Below are 25,232 nucleotides of genomic sequence, written 5' to 3' on the forward strand. Positions count from 1 at the left end.
ATATTCAAACCAAACGCAGAACTGTACAAGACTTCAGCCTCTTGAGCTTGCTGGCCCTTCACCTTCTGCTGCACCAGTGTCCAAGGAAACAGGAACCGTTCATTTTCCCTCAACGGTCCCCCTCTCCCCGCCCTAGTACACAGCACTTTCATGGTCAGGCCTTCTTCACCAAGCACAGCGAAGCACCTCCTCCTGAACGGCTGCAGGCAAGGCTCGAAAGCCATGGTTAGATGGTCATTTTATTCTGACATGAGGCCACCATGCTGGTGATAGGGGTAGGGTTGCCCTCCTCTCTACCCCTGACAGGGTGTTGCTGCCACCTCCTGTGCTCCAGCAAAGGTGCAATGATGTGGTGAGCTGGATCAGGGAACCGATTCTACTGAAAATCAGCCACCACTGTAAAAACAAACATGAGTGCTGGCCTCAGGGAAAAAGGAACAGCCGGGAGCAGGGCTGAGGCAGAGGGTGGGTAGCACAACCCCCTTACAGCAGCAGCAAGAACTTCTGCCAAATTATATATGCTGATGATACAGACATGACCCCAGATGAAATTTCAAAGCTATAAACCCACAAGTAATCCACTGTGATCTCCTCTGTCTGCTAAGGTGCTCCAAAGCTTAAAAACACCCTGATCAAAGAGGAACAAATGACTTTCAGACAGTCAAGCTGTTGACTGATGGGCCTCTTCTGTTTTCCACCCCTGCCTGTTACTGTTACTCCCACAAGAAACTCAGAGATTTCTAGTGCAATTCAGTTGAAAGCTACACTGGTGCTTTAACAGTCGAGGTTCATGACATGGGCAAGCCAAATCAATGGCTCACTGATGCACTAATGTTGAAGCCTTGTTCCATCATGTTCTCCTGAACCAGCTCCTCCCACCTCCACTCCTATCTGTGCAATGCTTGAGCTGCTCCCACCATTGCACGAGGCCCCGCAGGTTTCTCATCACAATTGTCTGGGAGAGGTGGGACACTCATTTCTCAGTATCGGTAAAATATTAAATCATCTAAAACCATCTCATGCAGCCATACCCTCCTCTCTTTACTTTGCATAGCATGGGTCAGGCATGTTCACATAACGCAATGTGCCTGCAAGGTAGCCTGCAACTTCTCGGTGGGATGCCCTGCCACAGAACCAGATCCTGGAACAGAATCAGCCATGGATTGATGTGCTTGCTAGCAGGTCCATCCCAAAGTCTTTGCTCTCCTGAAGGCCACAATTTAATGGAAGGAGCCGCAGAAAATCTCGCTGGGTGTAGATGTCTTTGGACTACGCTCAACCAGCAAGCTCCAGTTAGCAATCTGGATGCAACCACAGCAGCTTAGTAGGCTCTCTGAGCCAGCCTATGCCAAACACATATACTAGATATACCCAAAGGCAGCCACCCCTTCCCAGTACACCCTCCTTGTCAGGGGCTTACTTTCAGCACTTGCATTATCATCATCGTCATCATCATCATCATCATCTGTGTACAATATCGGTCCGTCAGAGTCCGAGTCACTGCTGTGGCTCTCCCTGCTACTTTCACTCTCAGGAGGGGCAGCAGCGTCAGAAGCCTCCTCCATCGGTTCAGAGTGTGACTGGCCAGGTGCCTCCGCTTCTTGGTCTTCTTTGGTAGCCAAGCTGTTAATTCAGAAGCAGACATGGTATCACATTAATGCAAGCAGCACAAAACACAAATGGGAGAAAGACTATATAAGTATGAAAACAAAAGTTCTGCCACTCAAACTATCTTCTCTCTCTCTAAAAGACATACATATATAAAGTATGTGTATGTGTACATGTATCTGTATGTATGTTAGGAAAAAAGATGCAGTCTGGAATGACATGCTACAAAGCCTGTATAATGAAAAATCCTAATTCTTTTTTATTTATTGTGGGATGTGACCAATAGTACGTAAAAGTTACTAAGAAGAGAAAAACAGTGAGAGGAGTGAGTTGGAGAGCAGATGGGAGTGCAAAGCTTCCTGTTCTGGAAGCCCAACTCTATTTATTGTAGATACAGTTTTACTGCTGTTGAGTCCAAAATGTTCGTGTCCATCACTGATGAGCACAGAAATCAGCAGCAGAGTGCTCTCTGCCTTAGGAAAGTCTTTATGTAAAGGAAGGGTAGAGTAAGGGGAGAAGCAGCACAGGAACGTAATGCTGGCACAGAGATATCGGCAAGAATTTAAAGGAAAGTCTCTAGGCCACTGGCATCTAAACTAAACTCTCTTGGGTTGTTATGAAAGATGCTGGTTCTCATGGCACGGAAAGACAGATTAGTAAGTCAGATTCTTTTTTGCTGCCAACTATTTTGCTTAAAAAATGTAATGAGGACCTTGCTCTTGACCAGATTTTATAGTATCTGAGACTTGGACAAGCTATTAGGCAGTGACAGACCAAACACCTACTAACCGGAGCCTGAAACTGTCATTTTCAAGCTTGCAAGTAAATTCAGCTATTGAATTGAGAGCTTTAGCAGCGAGATATTTAATGATACCCACAAAAAAAAAGTAAAACCCCCTTGTAATTCAGCATCATTTCTTGTTTGCCTTTATGAGAGAGAAAGAAAAATGTTACCAGCTACTAGCTGCACTGCTGAGTGGTCACATTAAGCCACACAATGACGCAGGAGGCAGGTTATGAGCAATGACCTTCTGGGGAAACATGAAGTACAGCAGGTGAATGGCTCAAAGACATGGGCAAAGAACAAACTGTGCTGGCAGGCAACACTGCTCTGGGCCTCCAAAAAAAGGACACAAACCGTTACCAATCAGCAGAAGAAACAGAAGAGATTCCCCACATGCCTACAGTGTCCCTTACGAGAAGAAATGTGGCTGCCTTGGCTGCGGGTCATACCACTTACCCGTGACAGCCACACCGCATTACCTTTTTGTGTCTTCTCCACTAGCATCTGGACCGCTGTTTAGGGCTGTACTGCTCAGGCTCTCATCTGTGCCATGCTCAGTCTGGAGAAGAGGTTTAGTATCTGATCCGGGGATGGCTGTCCCTGCCACGCAGCTGTCTGACACATCTTGGGCATCTGAGGAGACTGTGGGCTGAGCGGCTGCAGTGGGAAAAGGAGGTGGAAGTGGAGGCGGAGGAGGGGCAGCCGTGGGAGGAGGGGGCACAACGAGCTTGCTCGGTTGGTCTGCATCCTCCGTTTCAGAAATTACTATGGAAGGTTGCTCAGGCTCAGGTTTTTCTGCCTTCGCTTCCAACCTGTTGGTTGTGGCACCTGAGGGGGAAGAAGCGGCCCCATCCGGCGCTGTTCGTGGGGCTGACTGTTTCCCAGGTTTCTTCTTCCCCCTGGGAGTCCCTGATGTGCCAGATTTGCTGGAAGTCTCCTTAGAGGCTTTGGGATGAGATGATGTGGACGAAGGAGATGGTGATGAAGAGGACTTGGAGACTGGTGTTTTTTTTGCATGAGAGGAACTAGCTAAAATAAGAAAAGACAAAGCATTTTACAGTCTTGCAACTATATGATTTTTGCACCACTCTGCATGGACTCACATGTGCTGATATTTAAAAAATGAAAAAAATTACACTTGATACTTCTACAATCCTTCATCTATATGCTTGAGATGAGTAAATGTTGCAGTTCAAATTTCACCTTTGAGGTGGGAAAAACTGAAACAATGAGTACTTGCCCGAGAACAGTGGAGGGAAATCAACCTCACAAATGGGTGAGAGTTTGATTCTAGCATTCTGCATTGTCCTGTTACAACTTGCCCGGACATCGTCTAAAAAGTCCACTACTTTTTCCAAATGTGTTTAGTGCCCTATTTAAAAAAATGGCTACCAGACAGAGAAAACTGCCTGACCTTTTCTGTTACGTGAATTTTTGGCCTGAGCACTAAGAGAACACCATGATTTTCCTTATGCTTTTCAATGAACGCCTCAGGACCATTATGGATATCAGTTAATTACCTTTCACAATGTAATTGCAAATGGTGTGCTCCTAGTTAATGGCAAGCAGCAGAGGACAGCAAACCAAGATGTACTTTCAGGTCCAGCTGGGCATGTCCATAAAACTGAGGCAGAAACCACTGATCTCGCTCTGCATAAATGATCTCCAGAGGGGAGGAGGCACTGAAGCCCTCCTGTGTGTACAGGAGGTCTTCATCTTACCAGTGACCAACTCGGGTAGCCCTGAAAATGTAGTGCCACAAGGTTTTGACACTAGCTGTACAAGCTGGCCAGTCATGTTGTTTAATCCTGTGCTACTTACTATATTGAAGCACGTATTTATCAATGCCCAAGTTTACAAGGGATTTCAGCTAGCCTGCATGCCCATGTGCATGCCAGTCACATTTCTGATCGCTGTGTTGATGTACCCATCATCTGGACTGGGAGCTTTCATTTAAAAAGCAATAAAAATGACAAGCGTCGTAATAATTCAGTCCTTTTCATCTAAATGCATCCAACTCAAACACTTCTGCTGTAGTAAAAATGCATTAACCTCAAGAGAACAAACAAAAGCATTATAAAGCTACACAGCAGCCTTGCGGCTAAGCTTACTGAGAAAAACAGAAAGCCGTAATAGAAATCTGCTGAAAGGCCTACTTTACGTATAAGCATTTAAATAAAAACAAAACCCCAGCAGATTAGGACAGAACCAAAATACAGATACTGGCCATAATAAGCTCACGATATAAAAATAGCTTTCACAGTGAGACTGTTTTCAGTATCAAAGAAGATGGAAAATAATTCAGAAGACAGATGATACTGTTCTCTTCTGTAGCTGAATGTTATGGTTTATAAACATTTAGAGTGCTGTGAGGCTTTCAGTACATCTGGAAAAATCCGCAGAAACTCATGACTTCAGGCAAATCGGTTCCTCTTTGTGCTGCAAGGTAAGTGTAAGGGGCACAGGACTGAATCCACTGATACTGCACTAATCATCCACATCAACTACAAATCACTGACTTAACTTACCAGCAAAACAAAAGGAAGCAAAGAAATGGTATAGGCATCAGTTCGTAATTGCAGAGGAAATAGGTGGTGGCTCCAACCTGCATATTATTTAGCAGAAACCTTACAGAGTAAGTGGATGGCATTAACAAAGGGCTCTGGTTCTGATCCAGCAAAGCACTTAAACACAGGCTGGAGGTGAACAGAACCAGTTACATAGTTACACTTAAGGACCCCAGCATAATACCAGTATACAGCCACACTAATTGTTGCTGGGAAAATGTCAAAAGATGTTTCCATTGAAAAAACCCTTACATTATTCTCAGAACCTGTCTGGACCTGCAATCAGATACAGCAACTTGAAAGATTTCTCCCAGGGAAAATCGCCCCCTACACTTTCACGTGGGTCAAAAGTGCTGTTGCTATTGTTGATTTTCACTGGGCTGCCTGACAATTTTCTGTCATGCCTCCTTTTCAGTAGAAGATTTGAATTTTGTTTAAATGAAAAATTTCATGGCTGCTACTTGCCTTTTGGCACACATCCCTGCTTACGTTTAAGTCCCCCCTTCTCCCAGCTCCACTATTTCAGTTTGGAAATCTGCTGTGGTGCCCTCAGGAGAGCCATGGCTCAGTTGTTTCTCATACTCTCCTCCTTCATGACACTCGATCCCCAGCTGCATCATGTGTTCACTTGGAACACATGGAACTGCTAAACCTCTTGTACTAAATACTGCTCCTGATCAGCTCTATTTATTAAATATTGCCCTTCAAAAGAAAACAATGTACCCAATGTTGGAAGAAATTACCAGTAGAATATGTACTATTTTATATAAGGAATATATTGATATATTTCATACTCATATGGTCTCAAGCATTACATAAAATTTCAGCAAGGCTACTAAAAGACAAATCTGGAATCCGAATGTATTTTAATTTAAGAACTGAGATACCCGAGAGCTTGTTACCAACCATTGGTCTAAACATTTCTTTATGTGATGGGTTGTTTTATTTCTGAAAGGTCTGCTGTTACAAGGTTGCTTCACCTGGGAAGAACTGAGTTTTCCAGCTGAATGTGAAACACAAGCAGCAAATTCGGGGGTTTAAAAATATTTATTCTTGTGGTTGTCTGATGTAGTAGGGACAGTTAATACCAAGTTAATGGATATTTTATGGCAGAGTTATTATTGTAACTCTAGCAGTCTTGCAATGTTTTCAAACAGTCCTCTTCCATGTGCTTCAAATACAAAACATGCCAAAATGTACAAGCTACGAAGAGGTATAATTGGAGAGAAAACTGCAGGGACTGAAGGGCTTTGAAAGACTGACAGAGAATTGAAAACACAAAGCTTGTATAAGTTGGCCAATGCATATATACAGTCCATTCATCATAATACTGCTTGTGTTCAAGTTATATTTGGATGTTTTCATTTTGGTCATTGTCTAAATTACAACCATTCAAACTTGAGATCAGTACCTTACGAACAGCTACCTATAATCTTTAATCTAGCATCACTGCTGAATTTTGGTTTGAAAGTGTAGTGATAAACACATCTGCTAGGTGCCTGATGACGGACGTTTTCCATTTCCAGTGTGTATTTAGAATCACAGTACGCCATCTTTTTATTTTTGCAGCTACAACAACTCCTACTCAACAGTCTTTAAAGATGTCTTCATGGTTTAATCCTTCACCTCTTTGAGATTTTGTAATCTTGCCAAATTATTTAGAATAGTAGATATTTCCAGCAGAAAGTTACAGCAATACCAAGGTGGGTTTACTTTGGGGCAACTCATATGTTTGGTTTCAGAAGTCACCTTTTTTCCCTGCTGATTCTTCAGCAGTTGTCCAAGTCACTTTGTCACCAAACTGAGCTGGGAACTCAATATAGTCTCTGACGCGCTGGGTGTTGTGCGTAAGTTCATTAAACAGTGATTTGCCTGCTGTCTGGGGTGTTTGCAGACAGCAAAACCATAGCTCAGTGGGAAGCTAGCTAAAAACATCCGTGGCACGCCCTTTAGTAACGCTGCTGTCTACAAAGGCAGAAGTGATCGTGAGACCAAGCCAAGCACCCCCATGCACATGCACCCGCCGTAACTGGCACTGCCTGTGCAGTACTCACCAGCTTCTCGATTTGCACTGTGACTCGTTGGCTTGGGCGGTGGGAGAGGAGGCTGCTTAGCAGGAGCCTTTCCCTTTTTTTTAGCATGAGGTGCTTCATTACTCTTATGGCTGGTGGTGGTGGAAGCGGCAATAGCATTTTTTGGTGGCAGCGGAGCTTTTTTAGATTTAGGCTTAGGCTTGGGTGGTGGTGGAGCATGGGATGCCGGTATTTCTGGGCAGTGATCAGTAGTGCTCTCTATGGATAAGAAAGTGAACAGAAGCCAACTGACACAGACATACGCCACGTACATTCAACAGCAAGCCTGACAACAAGGACCACTTTTAGCTGCTTGAGCTTTTGGGAATCAGGAGACTTCTTCATCTTCTGCCTCTTACTGAAGAGGCTAGCTCAGAAGAAAATTACCATCCATCTCAATTCAAGTACTTCTCATGGAAGACTTTTGCCTGGCACTTCTCTCAGTCTCATCTATTCCTGACCTCCAAGGATCATCCTTAACGCTCACTATCCCCAACTAGACTGCCGGCTGCAAACTAAACAAGGGAAATGCCATTTACTCCTCTAACAAATTCCTTCGGCTTCTTTCCAGCCCTCTGAGACCAACAGGCTATAAAACTCAGATTCATGTGAATCTGAATGTGAACAGGGCCATTCTCTCAGCCACGGGTTCAAATATGGCTACGCAGCTGAATTTTTCCCCTGAAGCAAACCATTCTCCTAAGCTGCAGACTGCTTGCTCATAGCAACTTTATTTTGGGTATCTTCCCCGGGGTATTTCTACTCTTCAGAAAAGAGATGAAGCTAAATTGAATAGGATATCATTTGCCACGGGAATGCTCTCCTCTCCTGCAAGCTCTTTGGGTACTGTTACAAGACTGCACTTTCAAGAATCAGCAGTTCCTTACTCAACAAACATTTGGACCGTATCTACGTTGTGTGGTGCAACAGGAATGGCTCTGTAGAGCGAGAGAGGTAGGACTGAGGACCCAATGTCCACAGTGTGCATTTCAGGAGACTTAAATTTGGACTAGCTTCAGTTCTGTAAATTGCATGTCCGGTTGTGGTGGGAGCACAAGTTCCTGAATGCATCTTTTGGCTTAGTTTCATCCAAAAGAAACCTGGCTTGTGTGCTCTGCAAACCAAAGAAGGGTAAGTGGGGATGACCAGGAAATTCACTTCATAAGCGCACGCCTAAGGTGCGTGATGTTAATGCAGGTAGCCATTTATAGGCAACATAAAATTTTGCAACATAATTGCTATGGTTGTAAGACCAGCAGTTCCCAGATGGGAATCTTTATCTATTCAATTACACCAATTCTGTGCCCATTCAGTCTCAAGACAGACTTCCCAAACCTTCCAGAAAAAAGGATATTATAAAAGCAAGAACATACCATCAGAATCTTATGGGCTTTATTTGCATCTTGCTAAAAACTACAGTGGTTGGGGAAGAAAAGAGCCAAGCAAATATTGCAAGGACTTCTAACAGTCTCTTTTATAACTCGAGAGGAAACCAGTTCATTTCTTGCAGTACGTTCCTATTAGAGCCTCACCCTTACACACATTAAACGGTTGTTCCTGGATCTCCTGGCCATTCCCTGCTCTCTTCCTTCCCACGTAAAAGATTCCCAAGAGATAAGCAGCATCTTTTCATTTTAAGATTAGTAGGTGAAAAACAAATAATGTGTTGGACAACAACGACATTCTTCGTCTCAGAAACAAAGCCTTTTCAACCTCTAGCTTAAGGCTTGTTAACATGAACTTAATGCATCACCTGCAGTTATTAAAAGCAACATGCACATCTATGTCTCCTCATTAACTGAAGGAATTAATATTAACTGTCCAGTGTCTCCCTCCTTTATTTCCAGCCCATTATAGACTAATACATATTTGCTAATGTTTTGCAAGAACCATTGCATAGCAACCTTTTACAGCTTTCAAACAGATTCTTTTGTGCACAGATTCTTGTACTGCCTTTTAGTTTTCCAGAGAAAGAAATTTGGACCAGAGAAAGACTTCAGAAGAAGAAAGAAACATACATATTTGTTACATTTTGCTCTCCTCTTTTATAGCAAAAAGCATCTCCTTGTGAAATTCTACCTACCTTCACTCAAAGTTGAAAAACTCTCATAATTCTGAAAAAGCAGGACATTTTAAAATTTTAATTCCATTAATAACAAACATGGCAAGAGAAAATAAGATTTTGTATTTTGAAGATCTTGAAGGACATGATGATCAGAAAGAATTTTAAGTGTAAACAATTCTTTGAGATACCTTCTACTTACGGGTCCAGCATGCTAAAATTTCATTTACTAATAAGAAAGAATTTAAAACTTGTGTACTTATACATCGTTACCATGTTTTGTTTCCAGTTGTATTAGTAGACAAAATATTAAAAAAGAGAACGATAACCTAGTAAAAAGAAATACACCATTCACCATATTCTAAAGACATACAGTGCAATCATTTAGAATATCAGTCAATCTACATTAAACTATATAACTGACTAAATGATGTGTATTAGAACTTATCTTCCGGTTCAGGAAAAAAAGTACAAAATATAAAGCTGAAGCTTTACTTAGGTGCAAATAAACACACCTTAGTGACAACCAACTAATAATTTTCAAATTTCGTTTAGAGAAATAACTTAAAACTATACATGAAAGCCAAGATGGGAACAGTTTATTCACATCAAAGTTCCTGCTGGCAGACTTCAGTTGTGATTAAAACTGTCAATTTATATAACATTGATTTTTACCGAAATACCTTGCCATCACTGGGATATCATCTTTATCCAGGACAGCTCTTTCCAGACTGTTACATACATATCAAAGACTGGCAGACTGTTTCTGCACAGCAGCATTCTATCTGCTCAGATAGTTACAGCTCTCATAGAGCTTTGACCGTCCCTTGGTTATGTACATGCTTTTTTCTTGGCCTTGACCAATGAATCTTCCTTTTGCTCATAGCCATGAGCAACACTGTGGTGAAGATGATTGCCTTTGATCACATCATCCCTCTTGGCATCTTATTAGCTTTCCTGCTTTTATCTTTGTTAGCTTAATCTTTTTTATCTCATCAGATATAAACTCGGCTGCCCTCAGTGTCAGTCTGATCTTGTCCAAACTATTGTTTCTAATTTACTCTTGAGAAACAGATTTCCACTTCCTACCTGACCAGCCCGTTATACCAGCTTTTGCCAGTGACAAGCCAAGTTTTGAAGTAGATGCTTTTTATTGCTTTTCTTTTGCTGCCTCTCAGGCTTTGTGAACATTCGCTGACTGCCCTCTGTCAAATTCCCCTCTGCTGTGATGCCAAAGCCGACAATTTTTAGGCTGCCAGTATTGTGTTTGTTATCCTGGTCTGGTCCCCTCTTGTTTTTCAGTGCCTAACCACAGTGTCCTCTCTTTTACTGCAAGCCCATTGGAACTCTACTATGTTTTTCTGCATTTATTTAAGACACTACAATAATTTCTGGTGTATATATATAAGTACTGTAGTAATACAAATAACTAATAACAGCAACAGTGGCTAGAGCTTGAACAGTGACGGGGATGGTCTGATGTCTGTAAATGGCTCAAGATACAATTATGTTGTAATTGTACCTCCCTAACATGATTCTGCTTGAATATGGACACTTGGTCTTCATGTCTGCTCTTTCTTTTTGCATTTTTTGCCAAAACAAGGAGGCATCTGAATCAGTTCAGACCCCTCTATTTGTTCAAACCAATCCCCCAGGTACCTCAGTACCAGCCGCAACATATTTTTATTGCTGTTGTTTTTCTTAATGTAGACATCTGTTCATCACAAACTGGCCTTTTAGCAAAAGGTCTCCAAAAGACCATCAGATAGGAATATCTTTTATTCACTGCTGCCTTGATCAAGACATCTGCTGTAAAAGCAGTCTGCCTATAAGTTACTCTGTAAATAGGAAAGCAAAGCAAATGTTAATGTCTCATTAAGCATTTGGATCAATAATATGTTTATGTTTAGAATAAATTTTCCAAAGGCCAGATTTTCAAGAAAGCTCACTTTGAGACCAGATTTTCTCGTTCCCAGAAATTGTGATTGGGTCCAGACTCTTAAGAAAGCTGTGTTCTCCTGTAAACACCTAAATGATGCTCAGAGTTACAAAGTACTCAGTATACAACAGCTCTTGTGGGGACTCATGAAGTTTCAAAGACTTTCAGAGAGACGCCAGTGTGCCACATGCACTGGAAAATCAGATGAATTATTTTGGAAGCTAAATGTGGAACCTTTTTCAAACTCCGGACCAAATGGACCTACAAAAATCCTGGGCATAGTTTCAGAAGTCATACGTGACTGGGTTGAATAATACAAGAGTTTGTTCTTTACTTTCATGAACTTCTAAGGAACCAAAGGCAAAGGTTTTCTACCCCAGGATTTTGTCATACAGTACTGGTATTTTATTTCTACAGCTAGAGCAGTGACATGAAGCCAGCTCACAGAAAACCATCAGTGCTGCAGCACAAGCACATAACCTACCTCAACTGCAAAACACCCTTCTCCTGGAAGAAGACCACAACTCAGTGGAGTACCACTATGTAAAACGTAAGTTGGAAATAACGTACAATTTGTTGCCTTTTGCAGGATGACTCCCTGCAAAATGAAACTCAGGAAGAGTTTTGAGAATTGTGAGTTTCCTTTCCAGCCTATGCACAGAGCTGTGTTTTGATTAATCAAACCCTAGAAGCTGTCATTCAGAAACATGGGACACAGAGCAAGACAAGGTGTCTTTTGTCTCTTTTTTTTGACTCATTGACTGTGCTGATGCAGGTGGCCAACTCATACAGATCCTTTCATAAACTTCAGATTTAACCAGCTCCATTTTTTGTTCCTGCTACTGCTACTAAAATTCTGTTCAAGAAAAGACCCATTCTAATTGTTAGAAAGATTCCTTTAATTTCCAGTATAAATGTATTTGAAGCCACTGTTTATTCCTTTCTACTTATGCCAGCATTGTCCTTTAGCCATGCTCTCTCCTGGCTATATACCAACTTGTTACAATCATCAAACACACTCAGGGTCTCTCAGGCTCCGTTTTGCTAGGCTGAACAAGAACAGCTGTCTCACGATGCTTTTTGCAGCTCTCTCTGCAGTTTTGAATTCATCTTTCTTGAAGATGGATGAGCAGATCTGTACGTCTGCAGAATTCCAGCTCTTACTTTATGATTTCAACAGCACCATGTGCAAGAGGTCTGGTAACAGAGACAGTGTAGAAAACAGGAGAGGGGAGAAAAGGATAGATGTAACGTCTGACCTAAAGCAACTATGTTCAGATATTTTGCATTGGTTCCAAGATAAAAGAGGTAAAAAACCTGTCAGTTTACTTTGCTAATTGTCCAACTTTTGCGTAAAAAGTAAGCTGTTAAATCAAGAGAGAATACCTAAAACATCACTGTCAGGTGCATACTTTTACCATTTCTTGGTCTATGGGAGACTTGGAAAGCAAAAGGTGTGTGGGCTTCTACATTCCCTTATACTTTCTGTATAGAGATGCTCAAATAATTGAAAGATTAGTTCATTAAAACCACATCTATGATCTCATTTCTGGAGCCACATTAGGATATCTTTCCTATAAAAGAAAAAAGAAAAAAAAAAAGCAGCTTTACAAATCAGGAGCTTTCCTCTGTCACTCAACTTTTGTGGGTGAAAGCCTTGTGCCTCTCACTGGCACGAGCCAGCCTTGCTGACTTTGTGGACAGGCTCTGCCCAAATACAGCTTTATCTAGAGCAGCTTTCCTTTTAAGAAGATTTGGATTCAGCCTCATTTACATAGTTCAGGTGATGAATCGAAGATATACTATTCTTAGAAGAACTGGTTTTAGCCAGCAAATAACTCAGCTGGAGGGAAAGATTCTTTGGGAGTCAGGAAAAAAAAAAAAAAACAACAAAAAACCTTTTACGTATTGTGCTCATATCGATGATCTACAGAGCTCAGGAGTATAGGAAGACAGCAAGGCACACAAGAGGGAAGAAAGTCTGCCTTGTCTCTCACAGCGAGTGGTTCGCAGGATTAGACTTTTGAGAGAAGGCAGGCTCTTGTCTGAGACCTTGGAAGATGAGGGTTACCATCTTAAATTCAACACGTTTTGTTCCACTTTGGGGAAATAAAGCAAAGGCCTCTGAGAAGAGGAACCTAGAAAATCTGACTTTGAAGAACATTCCTTGGTAGACAAACTAAAGCGTTCGTCAGCAATGATGCACGCTGATAAGACCAGAGCTTGTGCCTCCAACCTTCTTTTTTTTGGTTACCCATGAGAAGAAGAAGAGATTAAATTCAATGGCAGATTTAAGGGAGAGCAGACAAAGTATAGAGGAAAGGACCTCTGAGCCCAACACACTAAGACCTGGTACCTTTGCCAGCTCTCAGATTAGAGTTATCCTGGGGGGAAAAACCATTATGCACATGTATCCTATGAACTCATTTGGAAACAGGACTACAAATTGTTTATTTCACTGAAGGACATGAGAAAACCTGAAGGTTATGCTCCATGTCACCCACAACATCCACAGCACCCACAACAGAGCTCTGGCTTCCTGCAATCCAATTATTTATCAGAGCAGCATCTAACACACCTGACTGATGGTATGCAAAATGAAACATTACTTTTTTCCAGTCAGTATCTTGCTAATGGTTATGGAACCTTTCACTTCTTTAAGCCCAAGCTAACAGTGAAATGTGGAAGTATCTACCAGAGTCATGAAAAGATTTAGCTTGCTATGATAAAAATGAGTAAGACCTAAGTTTAAAAACTGAACTCAGATACAAATTCAGGGTTCTCTGGTACATCTGTGTTCCAGAGACATCCTGAGAGGGTGGAAAAGAGAAAAGCAACTACGATACAGTACCAGGAGGTTTTACACTGTGCAGCATGCATGGTGCGTCAGCATGGTATGTCCCTGTACCTAGGGAGGCAAACAGTGAAAATTTTGACACCTATTCTACTGATGTGGCTTTTGGTCTTCTCCAACACTGCTGCAGAGGGCAGTAGACAGACAGACTCCTTGGATCCCCTTTGAGATACTCATATCCCACCTGTGACCTGGAGCGCTGGGGCCTGCTGGGCCTACTGCAGACAAGCGCCACAGGTCAGGAGCCCTGGCATAATGGCACAGTCCAGTGTGCTGCCCGGACAACCAGGGTGTACTTTGACCTGCTGCCCGTCTACTCACTGCTCTCTATCCCTTCCAGGGTGCTTACAGAGAACGGCTACAGTTTAGCTCTGTTTTCTGCAAAAGATGGTAGTGACTTCTCTTAGTCAAAACAAAACAAAACAAAACAAAAGAATTCAGAACTCAACCCAGTACAAACATAATGTGAAAAAATGATCTAGGAAAAAGATTTCTCATCTGTAAAGCTTTATCCATCGATTACCTGTTTTATGTAAAACTGTCACCAGCTTCTTATTATCCTGCCATAAAGGAGAAATTTCCTTTTAAACACGCCGCTTGGATGACTGACATCTCACCATTACTACAAACAGTAATAGTTACACTATTAAATTGCCAAAGGGAATTTTTTCACCAAATACAAAAGGCACCTGTGAGCTGACAGGCAGCAGATGGGTACATGGTTTATGGAATGGCCTGGCAGTGCAGGGAACAGCTTTCAGGGGTCACTGTCTTCACTCACTTCTGCTTAAACTCATTTTTGCATGGCATGGCTGAGCCTACCGTTTGCCCTGTTGATACTGTACTTATGTGGCTCATGCTGATGAGGTGACAGTGAGGTGGATTGAGAGTTGGCTGCAGGACAGAACTCAGAGGGTTGTGATCAGCGGCACAGAGTCTAGTTGGAGGCCTGTAACCAGTGGTGTCCCCCAGGGGTCAATACTTGGTCCAATTTTGTTTAATATATTCATTAATGACCTGAATGAGGGGGCAGAGTGTATTCTCAGCAAGTTTGCTGATGATACCAAACTGGGTGGGGTGGCTGACGCCCCAGAGGGCCATGCTGCCATCCAGCGTGACCTGGACAGGCTGGAGAGCTGGGTAGAGAAGAACCTAATGAGATTCAACAAAAGCAAGTGCAAGGTCCTGCACCTGGGGAGGAAGAATGTAAAGCACCAGTATAGGTTAGGGGCGGACCTGCTGGGAAGTAGCTCGGAGGAGAAGGATCTGGGGGTTGTGGTAGACAGTAAATTATCCATGGCCCAGCAATGTGCCCTTGTTGCCAAAAAGGCCAATGGAATCCTGGGGTGCATAGGGAAGAGTGTGGCCAGTAGGTCGAGGGAGGTCATTCTCCCCCTCTACTCTGCACTGGTGAGGCCACAACTGGAATACTGTGTCCAGTTTGGGGCTCCCCAGTTCAAGAGGGACAGGGAACTGCTGGAGCGAGTCCAGCGAAGGGCAACTAAGATGATTAAGGGGTTGGAGCATCTCCTTTATGAGGAAAGGCTGAGAGAGCTGGGACTCTTTAGCCTGGAGAAGGCTGAGGGGAGACCTTATTATGGCGTACAAGTATCTAAAGGGTGGGTTGAAGGAGGATGGAGCCAGGCTCTTTTCAATGGTTCCCAGTGACAGGACAAGGGGTAATGGGCACAAGTTAGAACACAGGAAGTTCCGTCCAAATACACGGAAAAACTTCTTTACGGTGAGGGTGATGGAGCACTGGAACAGGCTGCCCAGGGAGGTTGTGGAGTCCCCTTCTCTGGAGGTTTTCAAGACCCGCCTGGATGCAGTCCTGAGTAATGTGCTCTGGGCAATTCTGCTGTAGCAGGAGAGTTGGACTAGATGATCTCTAGAGGTCCCTTCCAACTCTGAAATTTCCGTGATTCCGTGAAACAACTTTTTTGCTTTAACTTCTTTTAACTAACATATTCCACATTCTACCACGCATTGCTGCCAGGTCTCACCGTATTATCACAATGTGCATTTATCACTTGTTCTTTTTAAACTTCCAGCTCCAGTAGTCATCATCATATTTATATGAGAAGGCCATTTTCAAGACTCACTTGAACAAGAGCAAGTAAAGACCACCACCATTTCATAAAAGCATTTTAAAATAACCTCGTAACTTTCAGGGGCTGAGATGCATTTTTTGGAACATTTTGATTCAGCCAGATTTGGAACTGCAGCACACTGTGCTACTAAACAGCAGGAATCTATCCTGTCTTCAGGTCTTATAAACATGGAAAGTGTATTTAACTTCCTTCATGATTTACACATAAGAGTTCATGACTCTAAAAAGCCTAACATTAGCCTCACTAAAGATGAACTCCTCCCATCCATTACTCCCAACTGTCCAGCTAGAATTCACTCCACCTACCTCAGTTCTCACGAAAGAGGATTGTGATCTGATAGAGCAGCACTTTTATGGTTTAGGTATTCCTGCCTCAGCTCTGTGAGCATTAGCGAACCTCCACTCTACAGCTGTTAATTCCTCGCTCTGCCAGTGGGTGTGGGTGTAATGCATACCTGCTGCGTCTGCCATAAAAAACATCACTGAGGATTGATCTGCCAGGTGAGATGCATCTGTGAGATGCAGTGGGCCTTACCCTTCCACTGAGTTCAACAGACTGGCTCACCTTCTTGCTTAATGTGCTATAGATTAAGAATAAGTGAAATGTACTCACAATAACTATCCAGTGACTTGTACTGGATTTGCACTGTGTAACACCATTGCTGATGAATTGATTCTTAACACTTTTTTTGGGCAGACTATTCCTCAGCAATAAATCTATCTTGTTCATTTTCAGGGGACTCAAGATGTTTATGTGCAGAACAACTTCATGTTTAGATACAAGAGGAAAGTATCCTTGAAGTGTTTTGCATCTTCCGTATCGTCTTATTGACTTTCTGTGAAGCTTAGAATACAAAGTTTGCTCATTTTTTGTTTTCCTTCTCCCTCCTCCCTATATACTGCATTTTCTGAGAGGGACTGGAGTGATAGCTATAGATTCTTCTGTACTGAGTCTACTCCTGTACAGCAATCAATTTTAATTTCTCCCTGTAAGGTCAACACAATACACAGGGAGTGCAGACTCTAATAATGTGTATGAAATAGATATCGAACCTTTCCTGCTTCACTGGAGTTCTACATTCTGCAAAGTCAGCTAAAGGGGATTTCAACATGGTTAGAAATCTGTATTTCTAAAAAAATCCCTGTACCTTAGGAAAAATTCCAAGACCTGACAGTTCCAATAGGCTGCATTTATATAAAATATATAATATAATAAGGGGTCTGATCTAACCCCAAAGTTAACCTGAACCATTTTAAAAGAGTTTTCCATGGCTTTTATAACTCTTTTCCCCTGACCCAATACACATCTGGTTCTAGTTGGCACCAAAAGATAGACGTATTTAGATGTCATGAAAAAGGCTAATCTTGTATTTCTGTCTTGTTGGGAGACAGGAAGTACTAGAAATCTCATAAGAAAGGCAGTTCTCCTTGGACATTCAGCCACTTTTTACACAGTCAAGTGATTTACATAGCTCAGAGAAGAATTCTAATTTTCGTACTAGCCAAACTGACCCTCTCAACCTCCAGAGGCTCATTCATCACTAGGTAGAGGTTACCAGAAGACATTGGAAAGTCTGCTCAGTCTAACAGCCAGCCATGAAGTTCTCGACCTTTTGCATCTTTGCTCTTTCCTCTAGGAAAATCCAATAGATGGAATAGTATTTAAGAATACTTTTTGATAGGGAAAAGAAGTGGTGGATTATTCAAGGGGATAGAGAAAGAAAATAAAACTGGTCCAAATCTTGTGATTCCGCATTAATCTTTACTTTTTTCTTAGTCAAACTCTTGCTACCAAGGTAGATCTGAGTAAAGGTAACGAAATTAATACGGACTTTGGGACTGCTAAATATTTACTGCAATTCATCTACAGAAAACCCTACAGTCATAAGTCAGTCATTTTCAATAAATGATCTAGGTTCGGTTTGCGCTAGTGATATAGCCCCTTGAATGTTTCTGAAGAGCTTTACTGTAAGTGTTTAAGATTTAATGTTAACCAATAGGAATGAGTTGCTGAAGTTACTTTCAAAATGATACGTGGTTTTTAAGCAGCTTAAACACTTCCGAACTTTCAACTCATGAGCCACTTCTACAATGACATTGTGAGGTGATGCATTTGCACTTAGTGTCTTCTTTCACAAAAGGAAAACCTGAAGCCAAAGCTTGCCCATGGCTGCAAGGAAAGGCTTCCACTGAATTTAGCAATGGAACATCCCTGTACGCATTTTCATGCTCAGACCACGCTTCTCTTTATGACCTTATTATATCCACAGTAAAAGATGTGCCTACCAGTGATGAAATACTGATGTTTCACAAGTCTTATCTTCTCAGCAGGTTCTGCTGGCATCCTTGTGGCAGAACAAAACTCACAACATGTATCGGTGCTAATGGAAGAACATGTTAATATTTTAGGCAGGCAAAAAACAATTTGTGAAGAATGTGTTCATTTACCTTTTTGATCTTCTTTTTTTCCTTCCAATGCTGATGCTTTCTCTGATACAGTACCATTATCTCCACCGGCTGTTACCACATTTTCTTCCTGTATGGTTTCTTCGCCAATGGCTATGGTGTGTCCATTTGAATTTTCAAAATTTACTGTTACATCACCATCTGAAATGAAAATTAAAAAGCTATTGTTGAGTTTAACTGTTCCCTTAGCACCTATTGACAACACACAGCATCCCTCTGCTTTCAAGTTTCCATGGAAGCAAAGCAGAAAGACTTACTGAAATGTGAAACGTCAGGCTGCAGATCTGCTCTGAAAAGTTAACGCTGTAAAGGAACTGTATAGACTTCCATGTTCTTTGGGTGGACATCTCTACATCTGGAAATGCACATGGGTTTTCAGGTCCAGCTCCCTGTCTGTACACATTAGCATCTTGTTCTCTTCCTCCTTGCATCTTGGCTTACACAGCAAAGAAATGTGTGAGTGGACCACAATGGAGCTGCAATGTGTTCCAACAGGCCCCAAATCTGGATAATTAGGGGGCAGAGTTGCAGGACTACTGTGGTGCATCCCAGTAGATAAATCAACCAGGAATTCAGACAGAAGTTCTCAGAATGTGTGCCCAGTTAATGAATAAAATAGGTCCAAAGTCATCATCCAGTTTTAAGAACCAAGGTGAGGTCTTCCTGTATCACGTATCATACCATTATTGAATTCTGCAAGTCACATTCTTTCCCAGCTCTGATGATAATTTACTCACTTACCCAGACTACCTCAGCTATGAGGGGTTTTTATAATCCTGCAAATAACGTCTTTATCTTCCCTATTTGTCTTTATATTCCTGAAAAATGCTACATACTCTTGCTGGCTCCACAGCTTTCTCTCTTCACTTATTTACCGATTTCTGTTCTCTGTTCCATGCATTTAAAAATTGCTGCCAACTTTCTTCTCTGGTCATTTCTAAGACTTGTTGTCCTTATGCTGCTCACACCCCACCTGCAGTTCACATAGATGAGTGCTTTCCTTCTGCAGGATTTTCTTGCTGTCCGTCCCAAAATTATGCAAATCCACCTGGTGTCTCTACTGGTTCCTCCCATTGTTTCTTCATTAATTGTGGTAATTCCACTGTCCTCTTCTCTTCCTCTTCCTTTCTGTGTGCTATGAGACATGGATGTTTGGCAGTTCCCTGGTTTCAACATAATTATGCAGCCTCTCTCTTACCACCTTGGGCTGCTCCAGGGGTTAAGCTGATGGCTTCATTCTCACCCACACCCTAACTTCAACTTGATGTGTAAAATCTAAGTTCTGCCCTCTTACCTTGTCTCATTCACTACAGCTGACAGTTGCACAAGGCTTCCTCCTTACCTTACGGCAACATTCAGGTTCTTCAGCTCCTTTCTTCCAGATGTTCGTAAATTCATTCTTTCCTCTCTGCCTCCACAAGTGGCATCCCCACCTCTTGTCATGGTTCTGCAAATATGCCCTGCCTCCAAGTGGCACTTTCCACTGCTTTCTTCTTCATCCCATGTGAAACAGTCACTTTTTCACAATTCTTACCTCTCACATTTCAAGACTCCACGTAATTTCCCCATCTAGCTTTCATCTCCATACCCATTCCTTCTAACTACCTTCACACTGCTCAGCCGCTGTCTTTTCTGTAGTTCTTTTTTTAGCACCTTCAAACCAATCCCGTATTTTTTTAAACTGCTCCTTAAAACCTGTAATTTTCATCAGACAGGAAGCACAAAGTGATGAAGGCAACACGGGCCAGATTGATGGCCTTCTTAAAGTGGGAGGAAGGGGAGAAAATTGTTCATCTTTACATCCTTTTCTCACTTTGCTCAATCTCTATAAGGGATCCAAAGTCCCAGCCCTTTTTAAAAGCAGAATAGAGGGTCAAGGACACCGATTACCAAAGCATAAACACTTTTAGTACAAACGATAGCATTTATGTTCAGACTGTTTGGAACCGACCTGAAATGTTAACACATTTCGTTAACTGTCCCAGCAGTCTAAATGCAATTTACAACCATCAGTGGACAAAGTCAGGCAGTTCCCCAGTAAAGCATGTAGCAAATAAAGGTAACAAATTCACACAGGGACAAACCGAAGTATGGAGAGCTTGCATTTCTTGTTTTAAGTCAAACACAGTGGCAGAGACAAGGTCAGAAACCAGCTATGCTGAATGCCATAGCCTGGTAATTAGTGAAACACTGTAAAGACAAGTGATGTCACATGTCAATAAACAAGCCCTTTACTTCTAAATATCGATGTGTACAATACTAACCATACACATCAATACTTTCATGATTCTTCAGCTCAGGCAGAGGAACACAGGTTCTAGGAGAAAAATATTTTTGGAAATCATGGAGTTCTTAGACTCCTTCATAAAATGACAAATGATTTAATTTTAAGCTACAGATAATTATTTCACTTACTTGACTTGTATTCAATCTAGATTTATAGAAGATAAAGAATATTAGAAAGAATACCACTAGAAACATAATCAGATGCAGCACAGAGGTGTTAATCATGGTTTACTCATGATTTTTGAAACACAAATTCTGGTTAATACCAGTTACCGAACCTTAGAGCATTTTGAAACATGGTGTCTTCCCCAGTTTTATGTTTGTGCCATTTGTGAATGTGGTCTGTGTGATAGCAGTGGGATCTGTACGATCCCAGTGCTGGCACTTTTTGGTACCCTGAAATGGATGCTATCGATTTGCTTGGGGGTCCCAAAACAACTAATATTTCACTCAAAATTTCTCATATTATACTGCTTTAGACAGCAGACCTTGACTCAAAAAACAGGTTAATCACTAACTCAAAAAAAATCTGCAAACAATAAGTAGTAATCGTAGGAGTCACATTATTTGCAGGGAGCATCAAAATACTTAAAGATATGACCAGAAGTCAGGTGACGTATCCATGGCAGGAGCAGTAACAGAACACAAATCTCTAAACTCCAACTTTTTTGTCAACTGGCCCAAATTACCTCTCACACTCATCAGCTTTGTCTCCTCATACCTATTTATACTACATGGAAACAATGCAATAGTGGCTTTATAATCCATGTTTAGTGCTTAGGAGCTAAATTCTAGGTAACGTGTTATCACCTTGCTCAGGCATTTCCTTCAGCACTCCCCTTCTTATCAGCTCCTCTCTGCTTTGTCTTGTCGAAATCTTCCTTTCCAACACTAAAGAAAAAGCACAGTTAAGAATAGATTTATTCTCGTACTGCTGATGCTTGCGAAAAATGTAGATTTTAATTTTTTTTTTATAGAAACCCCGAGAAATCGTTTCCTCTGATTCTGCAGGAGAAGCGGACTGGGTTTTCATGGACGCTCTCTGAAACTATTCTCCCCCAATTTCAGGCACAGAAGCAGGGATTCACCTGACCCGATGCCTTCAGCTGAGTGAGGCTCCATGAGGTTTCCTTTACAGTCAATGGAAAAAGGTACTTCCGGAGTGAAACTGAACTCATCCTAGCACAGGCTTTTAACATGTAAAAGCACCTCTTTACCATTGACTGGGGTGATTAGCTCTGCTGGAGATACCTCCGTCTGCTTTGTAGGTGTTTTGAGCTGGGAGAGACAAATTCTGCTTAGAGCAACTCACAGGGTAGCTTTTATGACGTGCAAACTCTTATAAAGAAAGAAAAAAATAGCCTTAAACAGAAGCTAGAAAGTTATGTTCTAAAAGGGAATAACATCCTCATCCAGGCTGGTTGGCTTTCATGGAAAAAAATGCAGCATCCTGTTTTTAGGTTAAAAAAAAGAAGCATACAACACAAAAAAAGATTGTGACATGAAACATTTTAATTATTATGTTTACTTCCCATGGGAAAAATGCTAAATAGCTTTACAGGGAAAAGCATTTGCAGATGGCAAAATAGAGTAACTCCCCACTGCACCCCACCACCAAACCAATACAGTTTTGGTCAGTGATCTGGGAAGCCAGTGTAATGATCCATGGAACCACGGTGCGTGGTCCATAAAACGTGAGCATCACTTGTAAAATCCTGTCTTCGCGGTAAGGAAAAGTTAATCTCCCATCCTGATTCCGTTTACATACCCCAAGCGGCGTTTGGAGCTCAAGCTGAGGGCATGTGGCAAGGCTTCAGCTGTGCTGGACTTCATCCTATTAATGCTATGGGATAGGGTTATTTATCTCATCAACTCATTCAAACACTCTGATAATCCAATTACTCTCTAGGTCCAGCCTAATTGCTGTATGCAGATTAAATACTGCAAGAAGTATTGTCAATCTGACTTGCGCCAGCCCAGTTGGAGTGAACAGCCACAGGGTGAAGTGACGGCTCCTGTGAAGGCGCGGAGAGAGGCAGTCTGGTGCTTCTGAGAAATTTACCCTCCAGGCGCAGCAGCCGATAAACTGTCTCTGCCCACAGCAGGTAACCCCGGCCGCTGACTTGCAACCAGGCTGGCTGAACTCAGACGCCTGAAGGCATCGCTGCTCACAGCTTCCGACAGGGAAGGGGACGGTGGAACAGAAGATGAAGCAGATTCTGTGCTTCCCAAATTTACAGCACCGGCTTTATTTCTCACACTGCAAAGTGTGGGCATTCAGCATGTAATAAGTAATTTGGCAAAAATTTTGCTTCGGCTAAAATGAATGTCTGCTTGCTATGGCTTCAGCTAAGATGGGTGTGTGCTTGCTACGTGTTTGGAAAAGGGATAGCAAGTGTTAAATAAGATATCAGACAAGATAAAGTAAGATAAGATAGAATGTTAAATAAGATATCAGACGAAAGCAACAGTTAGAACTACCTAAACTTGCAGAACAAAGGGTGGTGTAGTTAGCTAAGATAACCACAGGAGTGTAAAGAATGAAGAAGCCACAAGAAGGACATGGTGATAAAGACTTCAAGCCTCCCTCCAACGACTACCAGGAAGACCCCTAAGGAAGCATAACGCCTGCACCGCTAGAAGGGAGGGGGCGTGCTCAGGGGTGGGTTGCGTTCCAAGGACTTATCGATTATGTAAATTGGGGGGTGGGTTGCATTCCAAGAACTCATTGATTATGTAATTGAGGGTGGGTTGTGTTCCAAAACCTCATTGATTATGCAAATTATGTTCCAAGAAGAAACGTGAATAAGTATAAGGAATACAAAATAAAAACAAGCGTTTGTAAAGGAAAAACGAGCCAGAGGAGGAGAAATCCCCTGTGTAACTCCCAGCGCTGTAATAAATATTCTTTGCTCCACCAAATTTGCCCCAGACTAAAATTCAATGCAGTGAGCGTGTTTCTCACAAGCAAATGCTGCACATGGGATGCATTTCCCTGCCAAAAAAGCACCGACTCCTGGCAGAAGAACTGAGGGCAGTAACCATTTTGACCGGCCCAGCTCAAGCTACCCACGCCCAGGAGATCAACAGCTCATGAATGCAAACAGTACTGGCACAAGACCATATAAGTTGGTCTGTGTTTATATACGTACTCAGGTACTTTGTGGGATCTATCCATTAAAAGGTGAGTGTGGCTGCAGACTCTCTGTGTAAGCCAGCCTCCTTGGGGAGAGCGCGGTAGCCTGAACTCAGATCAGGTTAGACTGCCTTGGGAGCCGATCCTAAACGACGCAGCAGCTCTTTCAGTTTTTTCCCATTACCTTTTAAGGTATACACCTTGCAGGTGTATGTCACACATGTTATTGCCATGGCGAACAAAGCACAGGAGCATGCAAAGAGTTCTTCATGTGGGTGAATATATATATTCTCTTATTATTTCAGCTTTACAAGTATAATTTACTTCCTACTATTTTTCCTCTCTGCTTCCTTTTTACATCTGTTTTCTTGGGGACAGTGAAATGAGACGATCTCTCATATATTTATTTGTGGGACTTAATCCAATACCACTTGAAAACAATGATGCTCTTTCCACCAGGTTCAAGAACATTGAATCAGACCCCCCTTCAATGTCTCTCTCTAGTTTTCACGATGATATATTTTTTCAGTTCTACAACACTGAATTAACATCTGTATCGAATTAATTATCACAGAAAATGTCAATTGGCATTAAAAGACATTAACTCCTTACACTTTTACTGGAAGACCTCAAAGCATTTTATTAACATTACATAGGTTTCATAACATCCCTTAGACATAACTATCTCCATTTCACAGATTAGAAAATTTATTAACAGATAAGCAGCTTAAGCCCAAATCCTTCATCATCTGAAACGCTAGCCATGAGTGGTGTTTTTATTTAAACTGATTAAGCTCAGTTAACTCAGCTCGAAAAGATAATTTATTTAAAATATTATTTGGCCCATGGAAAGAACATTAGAAATCATGCTAGTATTCACTATGAGTATCAACTCCTTCAAAGAAAAAGGCAGAACTTTAATTTAAATCAAAGTGACCAAAAATATGTGCCCTTGTGTAACAGGAATGAGTAGCCTGTCTACTTACGAACCTATACTGGGTGCTACTTAGCCAGGGTGGACTCGTCATTATAATTTATTGCTTATTACAGACTTTGGACTATACACTAAATTTCACATTTACACAGTCAAGTATTTTCATTAGCACAGCCCAATTGCACTGAGCTTTAAGGGTCTCAAACCACTCCGCTGAGCTAATCGCATTTGACTACTGTTATGTTTCAGTAACCTCTCTTAAAATAAGAGAGTTGCAAAGTCAAGCATTCAGAAGCCAGGAAATGTTTGGATGAAGGTTGATGGGTGTACAGATGGTAGAGCTTTTACTTGCTTGTTATGTACTTTACCTTTGCCATCCCTGCCTCGTTTAGGATACAGACTGCACTGTGTTCA

At 41.8% G+C, this 25,232-nt stretch overlaps 1 protein-coding gene across 3 annotated transcripts in view; it reads right to left on the reverse strand.

The window, feature by feature from the left end:
- Positions 1-25,232, reverse strand: part of PHACTR2 (phosphatase and actin regulator 2) — an 82,052-nt gene that overhangs the window by 18,576 nt on the left and 38,244 nt on the right. For 2 of the 3 annotated variants that reach the window (XM_082481289.1, XM_082481288.1), the window contains exons 3-6: positions 21,559-21,639; positions 18,445-18,603; positions 2,872-3,421; positions 1,421-1,623 (exon numbers count right to left, since the gene is read on the reverse strand). In XM_082481289.1, the coding sequence (XP_082337415.1) occupies positions 1,421-1,623; positions 2,872-3,421; positions 18,445-18,603; positions 21,559-21,639 (993 nt within the window). The remainder of the gene's footprint in view (positions 1-1,420; positions 1,624-2,871; positions 3,422-18,444; positions 18,604-21,558; positions 21,640-25,232) is intronic. The other variant, XM_082481290.1, reaches the window with a different exon arrangement.

The sequence above is a fragment of the Vanellus vanellus genome (assembly GCF_965231255.1).
Source record: "Vanellus vanellus genome assembly, chromosome: 3".
NCBI lineage: Eukaryota > Metazoa > Chordata > Aves > Charadriiformes > Charadriidae > Vanellus > Vanellus vanellus.